Source organism: Gopherus flavomarginatus, chromosome 5, assembly GCF_025201925.1.
Source record: "Gopherus flavomarginatus isolate rGopFla2 chromosome 5, rGopFla2.mat.asm, whole genome shotgun sequence".
NCBI classification, from domain to species: Eukaryota; Metazoa; Chordata; order Testudines; family Testudinidae; genus Gopherus; species Gopherus flavomarginatus.
The window spans coordinates 59332587-59357054 of record NC_066621.1 but is presented as its reverse complement, the minus strand read 5'-3'; the positions used below and the strand labels follow the sequence as shown (position 1 = coordinate 59357054).

General features: G+C 39.8%; 2 protein-coding genes across 6 annotated transcripts; both read left to right on the top strand.

The window, feature by feature from the left end:
• Positions 1-231: 231 nt before the first annotated feature.
• TMEM9B (TMEM9 domain family member B) lies at positions 232-16188 on the top strand. The gene is made up of 5 exons (XM_050955181.1): positions 232-417; positions 3986-4077; positions 8738-8846; positions 10017-10151; positions 15058-16188. The coding sequence occupies exons 1-5, from the start codon at positions 334-336 to the stop codon at positions 15211-15213; spliced, it is 576 nt and encodes a 191-aa protein (XP_050811138.1). The 5' UTR covers positions 232-333; the 3' UTR covers positions 15214-16188.
• Positions 16189-17698: 1510 nt separating this feature from the next.
• ASCL3 (achaete-scute family bHLH transcription factor 3) lies at positions 17699-22437 on the top strand. 5 transcript variants are annotated; one of them, XM_050952325.1, is made up of 4 exons: positions 17699-18598; positions 18750-18816; positions 20183-20823; positions 21536-22437. In XM_050952325.1, the coding sequence occupies exon 4, from the start codon at positions 21553-21555 to the stop codon at positions 22078-22080; it is 528 nt and encodes a 175-aa protein (XP_050808282.1). In that variant the 5' UTR covers positions 17699-18598; positions 18750-18816; positions 20183-20823; positions 21536-21552; the 3' UTR covers positions 22081-22437. The 5 variants fall into 5 exon arrangements, with proteins under 5 accessions (XP_050808282.1, XP_050808283.1, XP_050808281.1 ...); XM_050952326.1 differs by having other exon boundaries at positions 17699-18816; positions 20773-20823; XM_050952324.1 differs by having other exon boundaries at positions 17699-18816; positions 20183-20427.
• Positions 22438-24468: the final 2031 nt, after the last annotated feature.

Genomic DNA, 24468 nt, shown 5'->3' with positions numbered 1-24468 from the left:
CTGGCTGACTGGGATGCAGGGGACCTCTGACAGGCAGGCTCTGTCGCTGCCCTTCCAGGGTCCCTCTCCTGCTGCGGATGAGCCTGGAAGGCCGCAGGGGGGCTCGCCAATTCCTCCCTCTTCGTTCCGCCCGGAACGTTTCCGTGAGTGCACCGAGCCCCCCCTCCGGAACCCGGGGACGGCGCCGCAGCTCCCCGGGGGCGCATTAGCACGCGGACTCGGTGTCACGAGACGCCAGCCCGTAGCGGAAGTAGGAAGTGATGGTAGCGAAGCTCTGAGCTGGGCCTCAGGGGCTGCTCTAGCGGCCGTAAGGAGCCGGGCCCGGAGCCCGACATGGCGGCGCGTGCGCGGCTCTGCTCGCTGCTCGGCTCGGTGCTGGCCCTGGCCGCGCTCGTGGGGCGGGTGACGGGGGTCAAGGTGAGCGGAGAGGGGCTCCCCAGCCCGGCCGGGATCCCCCACAGATGGTCCGCGGTTGCCGGCGGATTCCCCCGCGGAGCCGGGGCCAGCCTCGCCCCCGTTGCTGGCATCAGAGCGGCCCCGGCCCTGCCCCGCCAGAGCCCTGCCCCCTTATCCCGCTGACCCTCCTCAATAGATTCCCCCGCCCGCCTGGGGCTCTCCGAGCTGCCCCTGCCCCAGCAGAGCCCTGTCCCGCGGTGTCTGGGGCCGCGGGGGAGGCGCGGACGGTGCGAGGTGGTGGCAGGGGTGAAGCTCTCAGCCTGGTGCCAGCGCGGGCCCGGAGAATAAAGGCGCGGGGTTGGTGTCTAGTTTAGGCTCTTGCTGCCTCGGAGAGCTGGAGACAGGGGCTCAGGGCGAGGAGGTGAGCCCTACCCTGAAGAACTAGGCTCGGGGTTTCGAAAGCAGGGGCCGAAATACCCGGCTTGATGTTCAAGAGTTACTGGGCTCTCAGCCTTGCTGAAGATCGGGCCACTTACTTAGCAGACTAACTTTGGGCTCCTATTTTTTAAAATCAACGTCTTGGCTTGTCATACGAAGTAATTGGGGGGAAACCAAAATCTTGAGTTAGGATGTTATTTGGGAAGGTGACATCTTCAAGTATGTAAAAATATCTGCACGGGGATGAGTTTATGGACAGTTGGGGTTTATTGGATTAAATGTTTTAAGGCATCCATGAATAGGCATGGTTCACTCCATTGTTAATAAGTTTTGATATAAGAAACCAAATGAATCCCCTTTTCTTACTACCCCCCTCAAGATTCTTGATTTTTACATTTTGTGTGGATTTTCCTCAATCGCCCTTAAGGTCCAACTCTTTATTTGTGCCCTCTTATTATTGAACTACTCAATTTCTCATTGAAGTTTTTGGCACTCATCTCCTTCACTATCCCTCAGAAGTTTGCCTTAGTTTACCTAACCTATCAGTATCCCTCAGGTCCCGCATCATCTGAACTGTGTTTTTGTATGGTTAAGTAGATAATGCACTCAAAAACCAGGATAAATTTGAAGCTTAATTTTTATTAAACCAACATAACTTGCTCAAGGGACTGAAGGGTGGGTCAGTGTGAAGAAAAGCTTTCTTTGGTAGAGGACCACCACCTACTAATTGATGTAAGAGAGGGATTTCAGTAATCCATGTTCTCTGGTTGGTAACTGAACATGTACATGCTTAGACAAACAGGTATATGGGTCTCATTACCAGAGTAAGTGCTTATATTTGTTTTCCTAGTTGAAGGATCTTGGCTAAGCCTGAACTAGGCTATGAGGAATTTGTTGTGCACACAATATCGGATTTAGGAGGCAGCTTTAGCTTATTGAACCCCAAGAAATTTAAACTTGTGGTCTTTCAGCTTGTAGACAAGCTGATTCTTCATTACTGTCTGTATACAAGGTTGGTAAAATGATGAATGATTTTAGCTTTTTAAATGAAGCTTTCTATAGTCTGGTTTACTGACAAGAAAAATCAGTTAGACATAAATAATAGACTAATATCTGCATTTTGTTTATTCTTGTTTACCAGTTGTAAAATTTAAGATTGTGTTAATCTTGCAAGTAAATATTGTATTTAGTAAATTACTTGGTTCTGACATTCTGTATTGAGGCGCTGTCAAAGTGAATCTGTCAAAAATAAGAGGACAAGTGGTTGACACTCATTAAAGAGCCCCTTTCTTGAGACAAGACTTCTGTATTGTGTGTATAGTCAGAATATTTATTGATGCCCAGTTGTATAAAGGTATATGTAGGGACTGTCACATGTACATCTTATTTCAATATTTGTTTGAATCTTGGTGAACTAGTTTTGTGCAATATTCCAAGTGTAAGCTTTGTAGTCCTCTCTAAGGCTCCATTGTGATCTCTTCCAGTTTGTGCTCTTTAATTGATCTAGATTGTCTTGATTTTTCTTTTATCTCATTTATGTTTTTTAGGTGTTCCACTGTTGACTAGTATCTTGTTGTAGGTGAACATTTATGACATCAATCTCTTTGCCCTTTTTATCTAGCTGTGAATACTCTTTTCATGAGCTAACTGCCAGCTAAGGGCTCCCATTTTATCCAGATATCTTATATTTCCTTTTTAGTATTAGTTACCTCTCCAGCTGCCATGTAACAAGACGTAAATATGTGACATTACTTGTTGTCTTCTGCAGGTGGCTGGTGTGCAGTGTGAACAAGATTGGCTATAGCATCATTTATGCCTTCCTAATCAATCAAGCTACATTCATGTACCATTACTCTGAGCTCATTGACCAGACCAGGATTTTATTCAGTGTACATGTTTATTGTCAAGTCTTTTTTAGCTAGTAGTCAAGCAGGCTGTTCGTTTTTGCTTTTGCTGGCTTCCTGTCCCTTTCCCAAATAAATTCATCTGATTTGTGTCTAAGCATGCCATCATTTATAAATCCATGCTGACCATCTCTAGCCCATTCAGAAATCTGTCATATGTATGGACTTGAGGAAAGGGAAGGGATTTCTCCTTCCTATGTATATTTGCAAATGGGAAGTAAGTTATTGGAGGCTTTTTGCTGCCAGTCCAATAATAACCTAAAATATGAAAACCTCAATTACAACTTCTCCATACCATAGTAAGCTGTTAATTTTACTCTTGTGTTTCCTTGGGTTTTATTACTATTTTCTCCCCTTTTGTTTGTTTTTCCAAGCATTCTGTCCTCATTTTCCAGTTTTCCCTTTCTTTATTTGGGGACTGGGATGTTTTCTAGGATTCCCCTTTTCCATCTTCCACTTTGACCTCTCTGTTACTGTCGCTGTCATCCACCTAAAACAAGGGCACTCTGCGTTCTGGTAACCCTTCTAACAATTTCCCTTACAAGCCTTTCTCTTTCAAGTAAGAATAATAGTCAATGAAGAAAGATTTGTCCACAAGGGTCTGTCTTTACCAGTCTTCATTCAAGATGAGTATTTCCTCCCTCATTCTTCTTAAACTGTTCTCTAGCTACACATTTGTATCTTCATTATACAGCTACCATCACAAATTGTTTAATTCAGGTACACCTCGTTAAGTAACCCTTGAAATCCTATTGTAGAAAATAAAGTATATTTTACAAATTCTGTTTTTCCAAAGCAAAATAGGGAAGGCAAGCTACTGTTGCAGTCCAAAGTAATACAATTGCTTTTGGAATCAGTCCATTTTCTAGAAATTGGCTTCTGTCCTCAAAACTGGTAATAGTTCTTACATTTAAGAAAAATTGGTGATTAAGACAGGTTGCAATGGACATTTGTTTGTAGTATAGTACACCTCTACCCCGATATAACGCGACCTGATATAACACGAATTCGAATATAACGCAGTAAAGCAGCGCTCCGGAGGGGCGGGGCTGCGCACTCCTGCAGATCAAAGCAAGTTCGATATAACGTGGTTTCACTTATAATGCAGTAAGATTTTTTTGGCTCCTGAGAACAGCGTTATATGGGGTAGAGGTGTATATAATATGTATTCATCAACTATATGTCTTTTATAGAAGACTTTTTGATGGTTGATAACAATTTGTTCTAAGCATGTGTTTTCTTTACAGAATTTTGAGGATGTCCGATGTAAATGCATATGTCCTCCTTACAAAGATCAGCCTGGCCATATTTTCAACAAAAATGTTTCACAGAAAGACTGGTGAGTTTATGGAGTTCAGAAATTAGAAGGTGCATTCGCATTAGGATTATATTGCACTTCAGTGGGTCATCCTTCATTAATGATTATATAGGGGATAGTTATTTATTTTGTTGTGGCGTGAGGAGAAATTTTATCCCATATATTAGTAGTTGATGCTGTCCTTCTTCAGAGTGTTCTCCTCAAACTTTCTTCCTAGTCTGTATTTTGAGGGGGGGGGCATAATTTAATTTGGCTTCTTGGAATTGTTTTTAGAATGTGAATAAAAAGCATGGTCACAGGGCTGGGAGTTGGGAGATTGGATTTCTGTTCTATTCTGAATTTGTTGAGTCACCTGGGCTCTACATGCCTGAACCTTCTCATGTGAGCCATGAAGGAAAAGTAAAAACCAAAAGTCTTTTGAGGCCTAATTCATTTCTGTAAAGTGCTTCGTAATCTGTGGATGGACTATCCTGTAGAAGTGCAAAGTATTCATTAGTGACATATTGGCCTTACCTTTTATCTATTTTTAAGAGACCTAGAAACCTCTGAACATGATAGGAAGCCACAAATTAATAGCTCAATCCTGCAAATGCTTTCACATCTTAGGTTCCATTGATTTCAATAAACGTCTATCATCGGAGCAGAGTTATTAATGTACTTGTCTGCAGGATTGGAGTTTAATTTATTAAATCACTCACTTTCATTAGACGAACAAAAAAAAGGTTTGAGAGAACCTACATGTTGTAGATTTGAAGCTAAATTAATGTCATGAACATTATTTGAGTATGAAGTGTTTTGTCTAGGTAAGGCCATTATTTTATTCCAAATTATTAAATTTGTCACGGTAGAAATAATGTCATGGTGCAGTGATGAAACAGATTGAGATTATCTCAATTGCAGCATGCTTACAAAACTGTTTGCTACAAGCACTGGTGCTAATTTTTGTGCTGCCCATTATTTCACTTCTCTGTAACTAAAAATTACTTTCTCAGTGGCTTGTTCAATCTAGGCTCTAGCAGAAGCCTGCTGCTCCTATTTCATTAGGTAGACATTTTCCCTGAATTCAACTGGAGCAGAGTTGAACCTAAGGTTTCTTAGGATTGTCATTAACTGAAGGAAAAATCAGCTTTGAAGACTTGAACAATAAATTATATGTGGAGAAAAACTGGTGTATAAAGGGTCTTGAATAACCTACTCTCCTGCTTTTAAATGTCCTCCTGTAATCATGCTTGAGATGGACCATTTGAGTACAGTTTATGGATTTGTGGGCTTCTTTTGAAATCTCGTGATGCTATTTCAAGTTCCTGATTTACTTTTTCGGAGGAGTATGATGGTTGGAGAGTGCATTCATGTGTAATAAAGCTGGGAACTTTAGTGCCTTACAGCTGGCATCTTCTCCATCTGCATGAGTTAGTTTTATTGCTGAATAGGACAGTGATATATACTGCATTCGCTTGATATTTAGCTCAGTTACATTGTACTAAAGAACCAGGTCAATTTTTAATTTGCCTGTATAAGTTTGTCAAGGTTTTTTTTCCCCCACTTTGAACTTTAGAGTACAAGAAGTGGGGACCTGCATGAACACTTCTAAGCTTAATTACCAGCTTATGTCTGGTATGCTGCCACTAGCCAGAATTTAGTGTCTGGCACACTTTCTGTTCCCCCAAAACCTTCCCTGGGGAACCCAGACCCAGACCCCTTGGGTCTTAAAACAAGGAGAAATTAACCATTCCCCTCCTTTTCCCCCCAGACTTTCCCCTCCCTGGGTTGCCTTGAGAGGCTTCACACCAATCCAAACTCCTTGAATCTTCAAACAAGGAGGAATTAACCATCCTCCCTCCTTTCCCCCCACCAATCCCTGGTGAGTTCAGACTCAATCCCTTGGATTTTAAAACAAGGAAAAATCAATCAGGTTCTTAAAAATAAAACTTTTACTTAGCTTTTAATTAAAGAGAAAAAAATCTCTGTAAAATCAGGATGGAAAATGCTTTACAGGGTACTCAGATTCGTATAGACCAGAGGGGGACCCCTCCCCCCGCCTTAGATTCAAAGTTACAGCAAACAGAGGTAAAAATCCTTCCAGCAAAAAGACACATTTACAAGTTGAGAAAACAAACATAAGACTAATCCGCCTTGCCTGGCTACTACTTACAATTTTGAAACATGAAAGACTGATTCAGAAAGATTTGGAGAACCTGGAATGATGTCCCGTCCCTCTCAGTCCCAAGAGCAAACAACGAACCAAACAAAAAGCACAAACAAAGACTTCCCTCTACAAAGATTTGAAAGTATCTTGTCCCCCTATTGGTCCTCTGGTCAGGTGTCAGCCAGGTTTACTGAACTTCTTAACCCTTTAAAGGTAAGAGACATTAACCCTTAACCTTCTGTTTATGATGAAGTTATTCACCATATAGTGTCCGCTTACAATTGGATTATCCAGACATTAAGTTAGATTTTATATCCAGTGTGGTCTCTGTAATGTGGTGATAATGAACTTACCATTAGGGGGTCTTATCAGGGCTTTTAGTCACACTATTTTTCCAAGTTCAGACTTTAGACATGATCCTGCAAAGTGCTGATGTTATTATGAGTTGAGGATATCTTCACCTCCCCAAAAGTGCTCACTGCTTTGTGGAGTCAGACCCACAACTACTGTAGACCATTAAGCCCTGATGACTAATGAACTAGGCTGGCATAAGGGATGTTTTAATCTAATAATTGAATACACTATGCGCTTGGATATCAGTAAAATGTTAACCCTTTTGAAGGAAGTATGTTTGAACGAGTTTTCGTGCCCAAGAGACTGACCAAAGTGGTATAGCCATGGATTGGCATTTAGAAGGGAGACGGAGATGAGACACATAATACTCTTCTGGCCTAATGAGTAAGGCTACGATTTTTTCACAGAGGCTGTGGAAGTCACAGAATCTGTGACTTCCAGCGACCTCCATGACTTCAGCCCCAGCAGCCAGGAGCTGCACGTTCCCCTTGCTGCCCAGGGATTGGTCACATAGATCTCTAGCATTTTAATCTGGCCCAGCAATGTGCTAAATCTTAACTGAGCTATCCTTGTAAGCAGATATTTTAAAGTTTGATAATCTGCTATTGACTTGTCCTATTGCTGTGAGTTATGGGCACAAAGGCAGAAGATGGTTCCAGCACCAAATAAGTGTTATGCACCAAAAAAGTGTCTGGGATGAGAACTGTGGGCAAGCAAAGAGTGACTAGATAAAAGGCCTGGAATTACACAATGCATTGGCAGAGAGCAGTTGTTTTGGGACAGTTGGCATCCAGTGCTGTAATTTATAATGACTGGATTATATGCCAAAAGTTTGGTCACCGCAAAGATCTTGCCTTATGTTTTGTTCAGTTTTTAACCAAATAATGCGTGGGGTTGATGCTTCACTTTTCTTTCTACTGAATATGTTCCTAAATGTACAGCTTTATGTCAGTTTAAATAAAAGGCCAACTTTATTCTTTCTCTGATGTATGTGTGTAACTCACATTGGCAAACATGAGAGTTCTGCTCACGTATCAAAGAGAGACTAAACTCTGTTTTTCTTCAGACAACATCTTTTTGCACTACTTAGTCCTAAACTTTTCTAAATCGTGCCAAAAATGTGTTGGGTGCTTTACAGATCAGTAAGAAGATATGATCTCTGCTCAAAGTGGGGCTTAAATCTGAACAGATGACATAGATGGGTAAAGAAATTAAAAAGTCTCTATTTGATAAACACGAGGAAGGGAGAAATGGACAGTAGCTGGTAGTCACTCCTCCCTTGCCATGATGTCTGTCAAAGTACACCTTGTCTGTCCCTTAAGTTCTGAGATTGCTTTTGTAAGAAAGAAAAAGTAAATTCAACCCTTATAATTTCCTTCTTTGATTCTATTGAGTGTTGAATACCCTGCTCTTGAACTTTCCTTGTGTATTGTTTAAGGCTAAAAATCAATGAAGCAAATGTCCTGTGCTCCATTCTTGTTTTTGAGATGTGGAGAAAATGAATGGAAATGCTAACCTGTGCAGGAAGTGAGGTCTGTTGCACTATTAACTGTGGCATGTTAATGTCTATTTCTCAATGTTTGAATAGACCAGTGTCCAACCTTATTACACAGGAGGGCCACATAAACCTAAGCACAACCTTGTGTGGGTCAAATAGATTCTACATATTTTAATAAGATTGAAAGTCACCTGTATTTAATTATATTTTAAGTTCATATGTATTTAGATAGGTTGTTTCTATGTACAGTCTTGTCTGTTTACAAACTTGTGTAAACTAAAGTAATGTAAACATGACGACAAAACGCTAATGAATCGAACATTAGTATATTGTGTTGAAGCAGGCTGTTGGCCTTCTGAAGTGCTCTAGTGGGCAGTAGATTGGGCACCTTTGGAATAGATTGACTATATTAGTTTTAATAAAACTTTCTAGCTGGCTAACTAAACTTGAGCAGCTAAGTCACTATGTAATTTATTTCATTCAAGTAAATTCATTGTTGAAAAGTTAAAATCTGAAAAAGTTAAATCTTGAACTTTTCTAGGTAGTAATTTCTAACTCTTAATCAAAGATTACTTTCTCTTGCCCCTTGCTGTGGAATCGGCATGCATTCAGAGCAGAGAGAATTGCCTAAGTAGTGGAGTAAAATCAACCAAACTGACTCTTAGTTATTTTTCTTTCTCCAGTGATTGTCTTCATGTGGTTGAGTCTATGCCCGTCTCTGGACCTGATGTGGAGGCATACTGCTTACGTTGTGAATGCAAATACGAAGAGAGAAGCTCTGTCACAATTAAAGTAAACATGTCATTCCACTGCTGTATATTAAACATTTCAGCCAGCTAATAAATGCGCTACCTTTTATAAGTGTATCTTTAAAAACAAAGCATTCTGAGTGCTCTGAAGGCATTATAATAATTAAATTACATAATCTCACTTAAACTCAGAATAGCAGTAGCACTAATAGTTAAGGCTGAATCATCAGGCTCAAAGGGACACTATTAAGTACCTTAATCTCAAAATTTGCCATCCCTGACATTTGCTAAGTGAGATTCATGTTTTTCTAAGAATTCTGGATGTTTTTTATCAGTTTGTGGTTTAGTATCTTTCTCACCCTTTCCCCCACCTTCCCCCCGGTCCCTTGTTACAAAGATATATATTTTGCTAGCTTGGCAGACACAGTTGGCTAACTATTCTCAGCTCAGGGTGATGCTGTGCCCACAAAAACCAAATCAGCCATGTTAGCTTTAATGGGTGAATTTAATAAAAATGAGCTCAAGTTTGGGCAGACAACCAACCTTTGGGACGTCCTCCAACCAGATCTCTGTCTGCCGTCTTCGTCCCTTCATTGCTCTGCCTCTCCTGTACCTGTTTTTGGCCATCTTGGGAGATCAGCTTGTGGATAAAGTTTTAAAGTGGATTTTGAAGCATAGATTTTGAATGTTATGCATTGAAACGAAGTCCCTACCCCCATTGACATTATCCAGTTAATAATCACTGTGGGTTTCTTGTCCAAACCTAAGACAACTGAATGGAGACAAACAAGCTTGACTGCAAAGGGAACCCTCTGAAGCACCAGCCCACAACCGATGCTGCATGTTAGTCTTATTATTGGGGGTTTTTCTCCCCAATCTTTTTTGCAGAGAAGGAGCTTGAGGTCTCAAGAAAGACTAGTTAAGAGGAAATTTTGTCTTAAACTGTGAACTTCCTTTTTCTTTATCGTTCACTCCAAACACATTAATATTATTTGGATCTGTGTGTCTGTGGCTTAATTTCTTGAGGTTGTTTGTTTAATTTAGAGACATTGTCAAGGTTAATGGACACACAGCAGACTTACTGACTGATTTACAGGCATTTTGTGTGTCTTCTTGTTCCTTTGCTCTGGCTGTCTGCCCTGTTCTTGAGAGTATTATGTGGAGTAAGTTCTCAGCAATAGTGAAAATTGTGCTTACGTTTTACTGCATGCAGGTAACAGTCATAATCTATTTATCCATCTTGGGCCTCCTGCTGCTGTACATGGTGTACCTTACATTGGCAGAACCTATACTGAAGAGACGTCTCTTTGGACATTCACAGCTAATTCAAAGTGATGAAGACATTGGGGTAAGTTCACTTGAATGAATGCAATTGAATGCTTCCTTATGAAGGCTTTTCAATGGCAAAATAGCCCTCTTTTTCGAGGCACTGGTGGTAATCTTCACTGTTTGTAGAAAGTTGTGTGGTCTCTCCAAGACCATTTCTTCACTTCCAATATGTCCACCCTATAAACAGGTGGATAGCGAGTTCAGGAGCCAAGGATTACCCTTTCTCCCCCAAAACTAGATTATGGAGTAGTCCCCCTTTCTCAGAGCAGTCTAGGGAGGGAAAGAATAGGAAGTAAAATTTTCCTTACAGGGTTAAATGCTGCATTCTACCTCATAAGGGTTGCTATATTTTAGGTGGATTGGTGCAATGGTAAGGGGAAAATCTAAATAATAGATATATGAAGAGGTGTAGTCCTCCCTTGCTACTTCAACTTATGTTGGTTAAGACTATTAAAAAAAAAATGTTCCAGCAGTGAAATATTGTCATGAGGGGACATTTTATTTCAGTTAAGTCTTATTCTTATAATTAGTTTCCTGCACGTGATGAGAATAGGTTCTCTAAGATCCAGAACAAACTGATTCAAGAGGTCTACTTGCACTATGGAAGTGGACCGTTGGTAAGTAGTATGATGGCCCATGTTTGGCCCAGTTTGTTTATTGTTAATGTAGACAAGACAAAATTGTCTTCAGCACCATAGTGGGAAGGGTATTTAAGACCTTAAACATGGTGCTGAAAATAATGGGGGATTTTGTCCTCGCTACATTCGCAAATAAACAGTTGATACCAGTTGAGTGGGGTAAGGGAGGACTATGTTACAGACAGGCATTGCTGACTTGGGTCATTTTTTATGTTGTAGAGAGACTTACAGAATACACCTCTACCTCGATATAACGCTGTCCTTGGGAGCCAAAAAAAGTCTTACTGCGTTATAGGTGAAACCGCATTATATCAAACTTGCTTTGATCCGCTGGAGTGTGCAGCCCCACCCCCCCCAGAGCACTGCTTTACCGTGTTGTATCCGAATTCACACTATATTGGGTCACATTATATTTGGGGTAGAGGTGTATCTGTTGAAATAGAGAGATGACAGTGCATTACAACTAATCAGCTTTACAAAGCTGATGGTCTGTTTGCTACATAGAGATGTCTGAACAAAGTAATGTAGATATGCTTGTCTAGGGTGATGTTGCTGTGAAGCCATTATAGTCACCTGTTACCTTGACTGACTTATTACATTGATAGTGAAGCACTTCACAAAAGTATAAGCCAAACTCTATCAGGGGAAGTTTGCTGAAACAATTTTAAAAATCAAGAACTATGTTTGCAGTCTAAGAGGTATTAAGTATGTAAGGTTCCTAATCCATGCTTACATGTAACTGCTAAATATACAAAACAGTTTATCAAGTCTAGAAAATACACTGGTCTATTTAGCATATTGTATAGCCAAGCAACATTAGCAGTAGAGTTAAAGCTCATTTTGAGCATAGTGTAACTTTAGTAGACCTTAAAGAAGGAAAAAAAACATAAACAAGTGGATTTCAGTTTGCTTTATCTAAGTTTGCCAGCAGCTGTGACCACTTAATGTCCAGTTTAATGTGGTGGTGGTGTTTTGTTTTTGTTTTTAATAAACTAGGGAACAGAATAAAGAGATTAAAAGTGCTTGTTATGCCATTAAAACATGACCCTTAAGAATATTGTCATTATTGCTTCAAAGTAAATAGTAAGTGAACAATGCAGCAACACTAAAAGGTGTCACACAATCTTAGGGAACTCATAGCCGTTTTGTTTACAGTGAAACAAAATGATGATATCTTTATTTACAAAGTCTATTTTAAAACCCAATAGTATTGTGTAGCTGTCACTTTAATAGCTTTAAATCCAAACTTGGACAGTAGTCAAACCCTAATGGATCAGACTTGGTTTATGTTCATGCTTTGTATTTTTATTTGCATAGTGTGTTTAAAAGCTTGCTTCCATCATATTTAGTATGGTGATTTGAACACTTTTTAATATGGAAAGAATTATTATCATCCTGTGTAAACTGAGAAGTAGATCGCTTAGAATTTTGTCATCTTAGCCTACTACCAGTGGCCATCAGCCATTTTGATGAAAAGTAATCTTATTCTTAAAAGATGTAAACAATTATAAATATTTCCCTTCTGAAAATATAACTACAATATCCAACATTAAACACTTACATTCACCTGATATTTAATCATGAGAACAATTAAATACTTCACAAGTCATATTAAAATCTTTAAACTATTTTCTCTAAATCATAAGGGAATCTGTAAGAGGGCTGGAGCTGATCCTAAGACTAGAAGGGACCATTGTGATCATCTAGTTTGACATTCTGTGCACAAGAATGTCTTGCTGTGAGTTTGGGATGGTCATTATGTGTGATGTAGCAGTGTAAATTTTAACGCAAGGCAGTAAAAACACACATCACACGAACACATTTATACATCATCTGTCCCTGTATTTTCCCTTTCTTTTTGAAGCAACATTTAATATGAAAAAATCCTTTGTATGAGCCTTGTGGCATACCTAATTGTAGCATAAAACTGTCTGGTAACTTATGCCATGATTTATGAAAATATAAAACTTTCACAACTGTGTATGTGGGGTTTCAAATATGCTTGACTACCTAGGTTAACTACTAAAGCTATTTAGTATTTGTTTACTGCAGTTTGACTGTTCTAATGTAATGCAGAATTTAAGGCCCTGATTCTGCATGGCCCTTTATGTGGTCAGACTCCATTGAAGTCAGCAGAGTTTTGGATGGACCAAGGAGTCCATCTGTGCAGACATCCTGGCAAGTCTGGGGTAGAAAAGAATATTTTTTTTAAGGGAGGGATTTTCAGAAGTGCTCAGCATAAATCTACGTCTACTCCCATTAAAGTCAGTGGTAAGAGTTAAGGCACCACTGAATGCCTTTGCAAGTAGCACTCTGAAGCAGGATCATATTTCAGGGGTTTTAAAAATGCAAAATTGGCCACAGGTAATAAGACGTTTTCTGCACCATAATTCCTGTAGACAACACCTCTCTGTCTAAGATCTGTAACCTGGGTGTCATCTTCAGCTAGGTCCCAATGTAGATTTCTGTCAGAATCTTGCTGATTCTTCCTGATTAACAACTCTAAAATCTGGCTTACTTCTTCTCCATCCACATAGCTAAAACCCGTGTCCAAGCTTTCACCTCCCATCTTGACTACTGCAATGTCATCTTCTTTGGCCTTGACAAATGGTCCTGCTTATGTCCATTCAGAATGCTGCCAAGATAATTTTCCTCATTCCTGGCTTTGACCATGTTGCCCCTTTCTTCCCATCCCTCCACTGACTCCCCCTTCTCTATCGCATCAAACATAAACTACTTGGCTTAACTTTCAAGGCCCTTTGCAGCCTATCCTCTACTATACCTATCATCTCCTCTCTATCGAGTGTCAGCTCTTGCCTTCAGTCGGTCAGTCTTCATCTCCATCTTGCTAAACTTTCAAACAAGCATCTTTGTGCTTTCTCCCCTGCTGCCCCTCATGGATGGGAGGTGCTCCCAGGGAACATCTACAAAGCCACCTCCACTGTCCTCCTTGGAATTCCTCCATAAAACTCTCCTTTGCTATGTTTACAAAAAAAGTTAAGTTAGCCAGCTGCTGTGGTGAGACCCTCTATCATATCTAACCAGTATTTTCTAATTTTCCTTGTGCTCCCCCATTGGCCCATCTGTATCCACCTATTGTCTCTTGTCTAATACTTAAACTCTTTGAGGAAGGGAATGTCTTTTTGGTCTGTGTTAGTACAGTGCCTGGCACAATGGTGTCTTGGTCTATGAGGTGCTACCTCAGTATAAATAATCCATTTCAGGGTGAGGTGTATTGCTGATCACTGAGTTGCTGTACTCAACATCATGTCACAAATAAAATAACCACTTCTGAAAACTTTTTTTGCAATAAAACGAGGCAAGGTATAGAAATACACAAGCTTCAAAATTGAGTCTCCTTTGCTGTGTTAGCACAGTGCATAGTTTATAATGGTGGTTTTTCATTTGAAACGCATCATATCCATGACCTTTTCCAATGTAGTTTTTAAAACATAATTTTCTTTGTCCAAAACATTTGGGGAGCCAAATAAAAGGTTCTGTTCCAAATGTCTTTGTTTATGACTTGGGATTTTTTTCCAGTAAATAAATCCAGCTTTGCAGATACTGTTAGAAAAGGGACAGCGTAAATGCTAAACAAACACTCAGTTGCTCAGCTCTTTGTCACTTAAACAGCTGTATTTACATGTAGCTGTGGGTTTGGTTTAGTGACAGTAAACATCAGTGTTTTGGTATTTATAGAGCATCTTTGTGTGACTATCCAAAATTACTTTACGGTAACAGGTTAAAATCTGGTAGTGAGCTGGCTAAGCAAAGACGCGGGCTCCTCAGTTCAATTTTAAATTGTAGTACCAGCATGAAAACAAATGGGAGCGTCTGAGTGCCTTGGTCAACAATTTCGGGCTTCATGTTCAAACAGGTGCTAATGTATGTAAAGCTGCGTGCATGTTACTTTTGAGTATGTGGTAGTGGTGGTGCTCTTGCCTACAAAGTCAGCATGGGCCTGCTCCCATTGAATTCAGTGGCTAAATTCCCATTGACTTCACTGATGTAGGATCAGATTCCATATGACCATTACTTATTACTTTGAGAGACTGACCATATGAAATGTACTGCAGAACATAACACTGAATGGATTTATATAGGAAATCCACAAATTATTTTCTATAAAATGTTGAAATATACAGCCTATATCCAGTTAAAGCTTGTTTTGCACACAAAGCTGCCTGGCAAGCTTGCATAACTTTATTTTATCCAGACAATATTGTAATTAACAGTAGTTATGCAGTGAAAATGCTGAACTATAAATATTACTTTCTGCAATTGCAGGATCACCAACCTTTTGCAAATGCTCACGATGTGCTGGCTCGTTCCCGGAGTCGTGCCAATGTGTTGAACAAAGTGGAGTATGCCCAGCAACGTTGGAAGCTACAGGTCCAAGAGCAACGCAAATCTGTCTTCGACCGTCATGTTGTGCTCAGTTAATTGATGTCTAATTCAGTGATGACCAGAAGAAAGTAAAAAGAACTAAAGGAAAGAGCTGACTTGTGTCTTCCTGATTCTACCACTTTTGAATGGTTTTGTTACTGGCAGCAAAAAGTGTGAACTTTGTAAGAATGTTCTGGAGTGGAAACTATCAAAAATAAACAACAAAGTTAATTAGCCAAAAGCTGATAACTCTTTACATTTTTTTAAATGGCATTTACTAATAAAACTAAACAAACAACTTACTTTAAGGTATCTTTGGATATAACTGTGGTACCTTATTTATTATGACTAAGATGTTTTTAAATGTAACTTACATGGTTTAAAAAGCACCAGACAGCATACTCTGTAACAAAAGATCAGTTACAACACACTGATCACTTTACTCAGTGAACTTCTGTAAATATACTCCTTTTTTCTCCTCACTGTTTAATGCTGTGTACTGGAAATCTAAATCTTGCCGTGTAGTTTTCCTATCTGACATTGGCAAGTTGTGTTCATCATTTGGTTTCTTGCACTGTTACTTTGAAGATGTTTGTATAGCAGCTGACCGTTGCAAAGTTAAGGCAAAACTTAAATGGACAATGATTGTTGATGATAAGCTGCACACTTAAGGTACTGTGATGTAGATAAACTAATGCAGTGCGTATTAAAACAGCGCTTTACTGTTTTGCTTTGATCACTTAGTATATTGTATGTGCTACCTACAGATCTCTTCCCTGTCTCTTCATGGATAAAGTCTCAGGAGTTAGTGTATGATAAAGTATATATTTAAAAAATAAACTCTATTTGTCTGGGTTGATGGTATAAGGCATATACTCTCCAGCATCTTCTGTCATCTTGGGAGTTAGGTGTATTTTTTAACTGTGATGCTGTACTCATCCCTCTGAGGTATACAGCTACTGAATAACTAACTTTCATATGTCCTCTTTGGAATGGAACAATTAAAGATGATCATGATTTTTGAAAAACCTATTTGCAGTATCTATATGTCATCATTTCTCTCCCTCATCACACTGCATGTAAATTTCATCTTTAAAATTTTGCAAAATGTGCCTAAGATAAAAAATGATGTGCATTGTTTGTAAATGTTCAATGCTCAGGTGACTGAAAGAATGGCTCAGAAAACCTGTTAATATACAGAGTGCTTCTAACCTCTGATTCAAATCCAGGTCCGGGCAGTAGTGGCTGCAAGTTACCACCCATCGGAAGGCTCTGTGCTGTGTAAAATGAGCTGGCCTCAGTCCAATTTCTGGTGAAAATTCACATACAATCACCAGTTATTACTGCCTGGCACTCTTCTTGGCATTTTAAACAGCAAGGTGGAGGACTAAATGGGCATAGAAACTTAAATTGGCTGTTGCACCTAGAGCTAGTCCATCCATATTAGCATTTGAGACACTAACAGGGCAATATAAAGACACTTCCACTGTCCTTACCCTTCACCGATAAACAGAGCACTGCAGTCTTTTGTTATTTCAGCACCTTTCACGAGGACTAACTTCACAAAAGCATAAACTCTTCAATACTAGCAAAATCATAATGAGTATTTAAAAAAAAAAAAAACCCAAATCCCAGCAATATGTTGTAGCCACTAACCAATGAAAGGTTAACACCAGTGGCCTGACAGTACAAGTAATCAAAGGGCTAGTCTACACTCGGGGGGAGGGGAGGTCATTGTAAGATACATCAACTTCAGCTATGCTATTCTTGTAGCTAAAGTTGCGTATCTTATTTCGAATTACCTCCCGACTTCATGGCACAGGATCGACGGCCGCAGCTCCCCTGTCGACTCCACTTTCACCTCTCGCCCTGGTGGAGTTCCAAAGTCAAAGGGGAGCACGGCGGGGATCGATTTATCGTGTCTAGATGAGACACGATAAATCGATCCCTGATAGATTGATCACTACCCACCGATCCAGTGGGTAGTGTGGACATACTCAAAGTTCAGGAACTACTGTTTCTGCCCCCCACACACTATCCAAACTGGTGACAATGATGCACTTGACATCCATAGAGGAGAAACAGTTGCAGTTCCTTGTTGCAAGGGTGCCTATTGCCTACCACTTCATATAGCAGCAGCAGCAGCAGCAGTAGCAGAAGCACTGCTCCTTGCTTGTCTGCCTGCCTGCCTTCCCTCACAAGCCATCAGCAGGTGAAGTGAATTTTTAGGGAGATAAATGGAGGTCCCTACTATGAAGGCGTGAGGATATTTTGAATCCCAAAGACTAATCTTTGTTCAGAGGCAAAGACAGCTTCAAGCAGACTTGATTCTCTTAAGGCTTGAACAGGCCTTACCAGGAAAGAAGAGTGTGTATGCACTTGTCTCTGAGTAGTGAATTAGCTGTCACTAATTTTACTGTGTATTTCAAATGTTCAAGATAAGACTCTGCAGTACTATGATCTATAGAAGGTCTGATTAGTAAATGAGTCCCAAATTTAAAAAAAGACCTAATACTAGACTGGAATTGAGGCTTTCAAAATGAGTGAATTTACACATACTGAATTCTAGTTAGAATGTGTCTATAATACTTGGTATAAGTTATATAAACTCATTTGGCACAATTAATAGGGAGTAGTTGCACTTGCTGGTAAAGATGCTAAAAAACTGTTAGGGTTCCCTGGTTCTCGCCTCAGCTCCACCCTGCCCCTAGTCTAGGAATTGTTCACAAATTAGGGATAGCCAGTGAATGTGCAACACACACCCCATCTGTATGGCTACTGGGAATCCTCCAGAGAGGATATCCAGTCAGTTTCTATTCCTCAAGTAATGGAAAGGAGTGGAGAAGGGTTGAGAATCTGGCCCAATGTTGAGATTTTGGGATTAACACACCAAAGTGGCAATTTAAAGATTAGTATCTTGTGACACTACCATAAAATCATTCTAGTTGCAGATACCAACATCATATATCCTCTTGTTCAAATATATTGAGATTTCTGTATTTAACAATGCAAATATAACTGAAGTGCTAACTAGTTTTTTATTCTGTTAAATATTTGGGTGTAAAATTCAATTAATTGAAAAGGGCATTCATTATACCAACTTGCTATAGCATATGGATCCAAGGGCTATAAATAAAATATGTTGCTGATTACTTTCTAAAATAGCTCAATTGTATCTAATACATTTAAACATTGTATCCCATAATTCTAATATTTGTTGCCATTATAGCTACAGTGTGGGTGGAAAAAGCTAAACCAGAAAAGAGCAGATCTAAGTGTAAGCTACTTTGCATATTGTCAATTGACTATAAATTACGCCAGTCTTTGACTCAACAAAACAGCACTGGAACTACATAGTTCAGGTAAGAGATTGTCAAAGAAAGCAATATGTATTGGCAAATATATAACATTATGGCTTGAATAAATATCTATGAAAATTGAGGTAAATAACTTCAGTATTTCAAATAGTCTATTTTTAATGTCTATTTAGAATGACCCATTGTTTGATAAAATAAGTTGCACTGCCAGGTAAGAATTGAAAATATTAACTTTAAAACTTTTAATTTTCAATGCAAAATTCTGATATTTTACAGACATTTTGAGCAACCTGAAAATTCTGTTTCCTTGGATTACTTGAGAATTTTCTCCATCTCAAAACAGGTGAGTCTCTACAGCAATGAAATGATTTTCATGCACTTTGATTTTGCATTTGTCTTGGACGTTCGGATGGCAGATAAGTGTTTTGTGTAATCCTGTTGTGCAGCAAAAGTGTTAGTGCCATCCAGCCAATGCTATGAATTTCTGATATTTTATTTTTTTGCTATACGGTGCACATGTAGATTTTATCTTAAGGTAATATTTAACATTCACATGTCAGTAGAATATAATTAAAGAAAATAATTCATTTTCCTTCTATATTTACAAAAGGAACAATCACCATTTGCTGGTTTGAATTCATCTATAATAGCTATATGTTCACCTCAGATTTTCCCTCATATAGCAATTTAATTTAGCTTCTGTCACTGAACATGAATTTTTATGTTCAGTGCATGTTTCTGCTAGCAGCTAGCCTATGAAAGCATTTGTTCTAGAACATATTTGATTTTCTCTTTTGGAGAGCTTTTGGTGAATATGGATTCTCAAGTCAGTGAAAGTTTTAGTAAAATCAAAACTGAATTAAAGCAGTAGTTGTGATTGGATACAGAAATATTTTGATTGAACATGACTTTACACGTGGGAATAATGTGAACTTGGGATCTGAGGATAGGCCAAACTTTGATCACACAATTCCCTCCCTTTTGAGTATGGAGGATATGAAAGTATCAGAAAATCTGCTAAAATAGCCCCAATTAATTGTGTAGGAGTTAACTCAATGGTGGCATTCCCTCTGTCAGGTAGCAGACATCCCTCTATGTAAACACTGAACACCTAGTGCTTGGCAATTTTTTTAATGAGTGATGGAAGAAGGGCATTTCCTGTAATACTTTTTAGTTCTCCTGCCTCTTTTTTTCTCTTAGAGGGCATGATGGAACCTGACTACTTTAGATGGTGACATCTTGATGACATGAGGGTGGAAGGTAGCAAAAGGAAATCAGGCTGGTCTCTATACAAGCAAGGATTGCATACAGTCACTGAAAACGAATAGTGGTCTTATGAATTTTCAGCTAAATGTTTTTTAAAGAGTAGCTTTGTTAGAAAAACAACTGGAGGGCTGAGGTTAAACTACTCTTCCAGTGCTTTGACAATCCCATAGAAGTACAACATAACTTCGTATTAGAGAGACAATTTTACTGTCTCTCTCAAACTTCCAAGTGTGATTTAAATGGTTAAATACAAATCCTGAACAATTAATTCTGTCATATCTGCTGTCAGGCAGATGTAGAGAGAATATGTGGTCCTCTAATGGGCCATTGAGAATTAAAGGGAGTGCGGCTCTGAACAGTACTCCAAAGGGAAGTTCATTCACTTACCAAGTAGAAACCCCTCTCCCTAATAAAACTAACAAATAAACAAAATGTTTTTACAGCTGGAATTTAATCTGAACAACTTTCATTAGCATTGTTTAATACTGGCTATAAAGATGATGCTCAAATAATCCTGTATCGGGGGAGCAGGGGACGATGCCGATTCTGCAAAACAGTCCTGGGTACAGGAATCCATCAGGAATCCTCTTCAGAGGAGACGTGGAACCAGTGTGTCACTTTACAGACATAAAAATAAGATTGAGGTCCCTGCACAAAGGAGTTTTCAACCTAATTGCAACATTATACAGTGAGTGAAAACATCAAACATGTAGGTGAAAAGACAAAATAAGGGAAGAGTTTAAAACTCTTTGATGAATGTTTTGTTTGGCTCAGTGAAGGTTACGGGCACTTGAGTGGCAATGTTTTTTTGGGGGAATGATGGGATGGAGAGGTTGTTTACTTTGCCAGTGCGTGATGGGTGTATGGGAGTGCCTGTGTCTCTCTGAGTGGCAGAGTGCTAACTGAAAGTGGTGAGGGTTGAAGAGGGAATTGAAGGAGATTGAAGTCACTAGAAGCACAGGAGGAAGGAACAAGAATTCAGCCAGTTATATTTTATATAATGCCAGCAATAAGTACTTTTTGTCAATTTCAGACTGAGCTGGACATATGTTTGGAAATGAGGATCTGATGTTACAAATGCCAAGTAAATTAGCTTAACTGTGGTTTCCTTTAGGAGGCTTTATCTTTAGCCAGTGCTTAGTAAGTTTCTATAGCATATGCTGGTGATTATGCATTTCCGTGTGTATGTGAAGGATGCTATTCAAATAGGACCAGGGCCACCCAGAGGATTCAGAGGGCCTGGGGTCTTCGGCGGCGGGAGACAAGATCCAGCACTTCAGCAGTGGGTCCCAGGGTGGAAGGACCCCCCACCACAGGTCTTCGGGGCACTTCGGTGGTGGGTCCCGGAGCGGAAGGACCCCTGCCACCAAATTGCCGCCGAAGACCCGGAGCGAGTGAAGGACCCCGCTCCAGGGGCCCCAAAAAACTCTCTTGGGGGCTCCTGCGAGGGCCAGGGCCTGGGGCAAATTGCCCCACTTGTCCGCCCCACCCCCCAGGCAGCCCTGAATAGGACATCATTACACACCATGTGGTAACCTCCCACACCATTCGATAATATCATAAATGCATTAAAATCCTTTCTTCTGAAAAATTATTATTTATAATTTGTATTAGTGTAGCACCCATGAGCTAGTCATGGACCAGGACCCCATTGTGTTAGGTGCTGTACAAACACAGAACAAAAAGACAATCCCTGCCCCAAATAGTTTACTGTCTATGCCAGTAATAGAACCTAACCCATGTAAGTAGTTGTGGTGTATGAATCATTCAATTAATATGCAAATATACTTTTCTAGGTTAAACACAAAACACAATGGATAGTAAAAGCTACTGTAACTTCATGGACAGGTTGTCCATCTACGACTCACAACATGTACAACTGACTAGGCCTTTCGGTGGGGACCCTATTGTCACGTTTCATGTGTACCCTGAGACACCTACCCAGTTCACTTGCTCTGAGGATTTGCCACTTCTTCCTTTTACATCTGAGGAGTTGATCACAGAGAACTTTTATACTGATCCTTGCAACTTTCCTTACCAAGTGGCCCAGGCTAATTATGGCAGAGGTGACTATTCCTATGGACCAGCTTTCATCAGAAAGAGGAATGAAAGGGAAAGGCAGAGGGTTAAGTGTGTCAACGAAGGATACGCCAAACTCCGACGTCACCTGCCTGAGGAATACTTAGAGAAACGGCTCAGCAAAGTAGAAACACTTCGAGCTGCAATAAAATACATTCACTATCTACAATCTGTTCTGTACAGTGATTCTGCAGTGACAGAGAAGAATAACCTGGAACTGGGCCATACTTCCAAGGCAATTACCAGAGAGATCCAGTTTTGATGAGTAGCTGAACTGCTCCAGGGAAGAAAAATAATCACAGCTGAGGCTAATAACAATCACATTATTGGTGACACAAATATTTCTGTGAAACACATTTTATGAACTGTACAAGGCACACATTTCTAGCTGTCTACTGGGGAAAGAGTTTAAATTAACCTACAGGGAATTACACGGAGATGAGAAATCTACAGGAAAATTAAATGTAAACTCTTCTTTAGTTAATTCTTGGAAATTAGAAAAAAAATCCTTTAACTTAGTTAGAAACCAAAAGTATGACTATATATCATTTTTCAGAAAGGAGCAAATGTATACGCCATCTCAGTCTGCTCTTTTTAAATAAAGTGTAACCTTCTCATGGATGGGGCTCAGCTTCTGTTCATTTTCAGGAATGTTTCATTTTCTGTTCATTTTCACACCTCTCCAAAGAATCTCTGCCCTAATTGCTGCTCTCTTCCTCAAAATACGAAGGACAATTTTTCCCCCCTAAGTTGCTTGTGTATTGGCCTAGTGGATATAGCCCAGTTCTGCCACAGGCCCGCTGGGTGAACTTCACCAGGTTGGTGCCCCCCTCTGTGCCTCAGTTTCTTCAACTGTAAAATGAGAATACTGACCTTTTAAAACACTCAGATCTACTCATGTAAAGCATTATAAAAGTGAAGTAGTGGTAGTATTATTTTATTATTAAAAAGGGGTAAAAACACTTTCTAAAGTATAGTTACCTGAATGTGGAAAAATGCAGCATTTTTGGAAATGCAGCTCTATCCTTTTGTTAACCAATTATTTTTCGTACGTGAAACCTGGAACTCTTATTTTGGTTGTAAACCCCTTTTTTCCTGGCCAAATTCCAGTCTGTGAGCCACATTCCATCACCCATACTGTCAGTGAGCTTATTTCATGAGTTATCTTGTTGAAAATCACTGAATATGGATTTACTTACTGACATAGTAAGATACTACTCCAAGGAGGGATGACAGAATCTGGCCCCGGGGAATGACATCCTGCAAGCCTATATGCCTCCGCACTTTTCCTATAATGTTTTCTTCACTTGTTGTCCTAAATTGTTGCTCTGCACTTTTAAATAACTGACAGTTTCACCCTATAACTAGCTGCATTTCAGCAAATTTTTCTAGTTAGGGCCTACTCACATGAGAGTGATGGGGAAGATTTAGCCCATGGTTTGCAAAGATCTTTGACATCCCTTGGGTTGAAAGGTGCTATATTATTTATAGTCCTATTTTATTGATATTCAATAAAAAGGCTCTCCATGTCCCATAATGAGAGCAACTGCAATGTGGGTGCAGCAAAGTACTGAGGAAAAAGGCCTTAGCATCTGATAATCTAAACCAGATGTGGCTTTTCCTTTAGGCCCAGCAGTCATGTTTACACTACTGGGTTTATGGAAGCAAAAAGCTATTTTTACCATGACACAGAAAAGAAACTTTAGTTTACTAATCACTATTTGCAGTACTATACCTTTAAGTGTGGGGCAGGTCTCTAGCGCACACATGCACATGTATGTCTCTCCATTCTAATTGAAGTCCTGAAATCTCCACCATTGTTTTTGAAGGCTTAAAAGCTTTGTTGCTGCTACAGCCCATATTGAACCTGGTCAGGACCAAGTTGTCTTTTCTCTTTTCTGAGTGAAAACAAAGCTTTAAGGCCAAGAGTTTCAAAAATAGGATCTTCAAGTTCGGCTCCTAAATCCACATTCAGGTTCCTGAGTAAGTGGCCTGATTTTCAAAACATTGGAGCACCAGCATGCCCCAGTGACTTCATGCCTGTGTTCCTCAGGAGGAGGAAGACAGCATGGCTATTTTCCAAGCTTTTGGACAATAGGATTGTAAGGTCAGAGGTAATTCTGCTAGTCATTCAGTTGTTTTAAATTAATTAATTAAAGACTATGAAATACGACTCTGATGAAACAGCTGGGAAATAGAATTTTTTTACATTCATAATTCATGCAGCAAACCCGGAGGTGTCAGGGCTGTGAACTGCCAAGCCTAGAGGTGCCGGGGATCAGCCCTGGCAAGCCCTGGCACAAATTAAGTACTGGATTTTGTATGTGTAGTGGATGAACGTAAAAAACTCCAGCAGAGGAGCAATGAAATGCCCTTGTAACAATTCATTAAAGCTATGGAAGAGGAGACAGATCTAGAGGTCAGAGCAGGGATCAACAATCAGGAAGATTCCTAGATATTATTCCAGGTTAAGAAATCTCTCTTTACTCACCTGAAAATGGGAGAGGCAGTATTGTTCAGTGAATGGCCCCTTGACTGGAACTCAAGAAATCAGGGTTATGTTCCAGGTTCTGCCATTGACCTGCTGAGTGACCTGCGAACCGGAAGCTCTGGGGGGCAGTGGCTGTCTCTGTTTTTGTACACTGCCTAG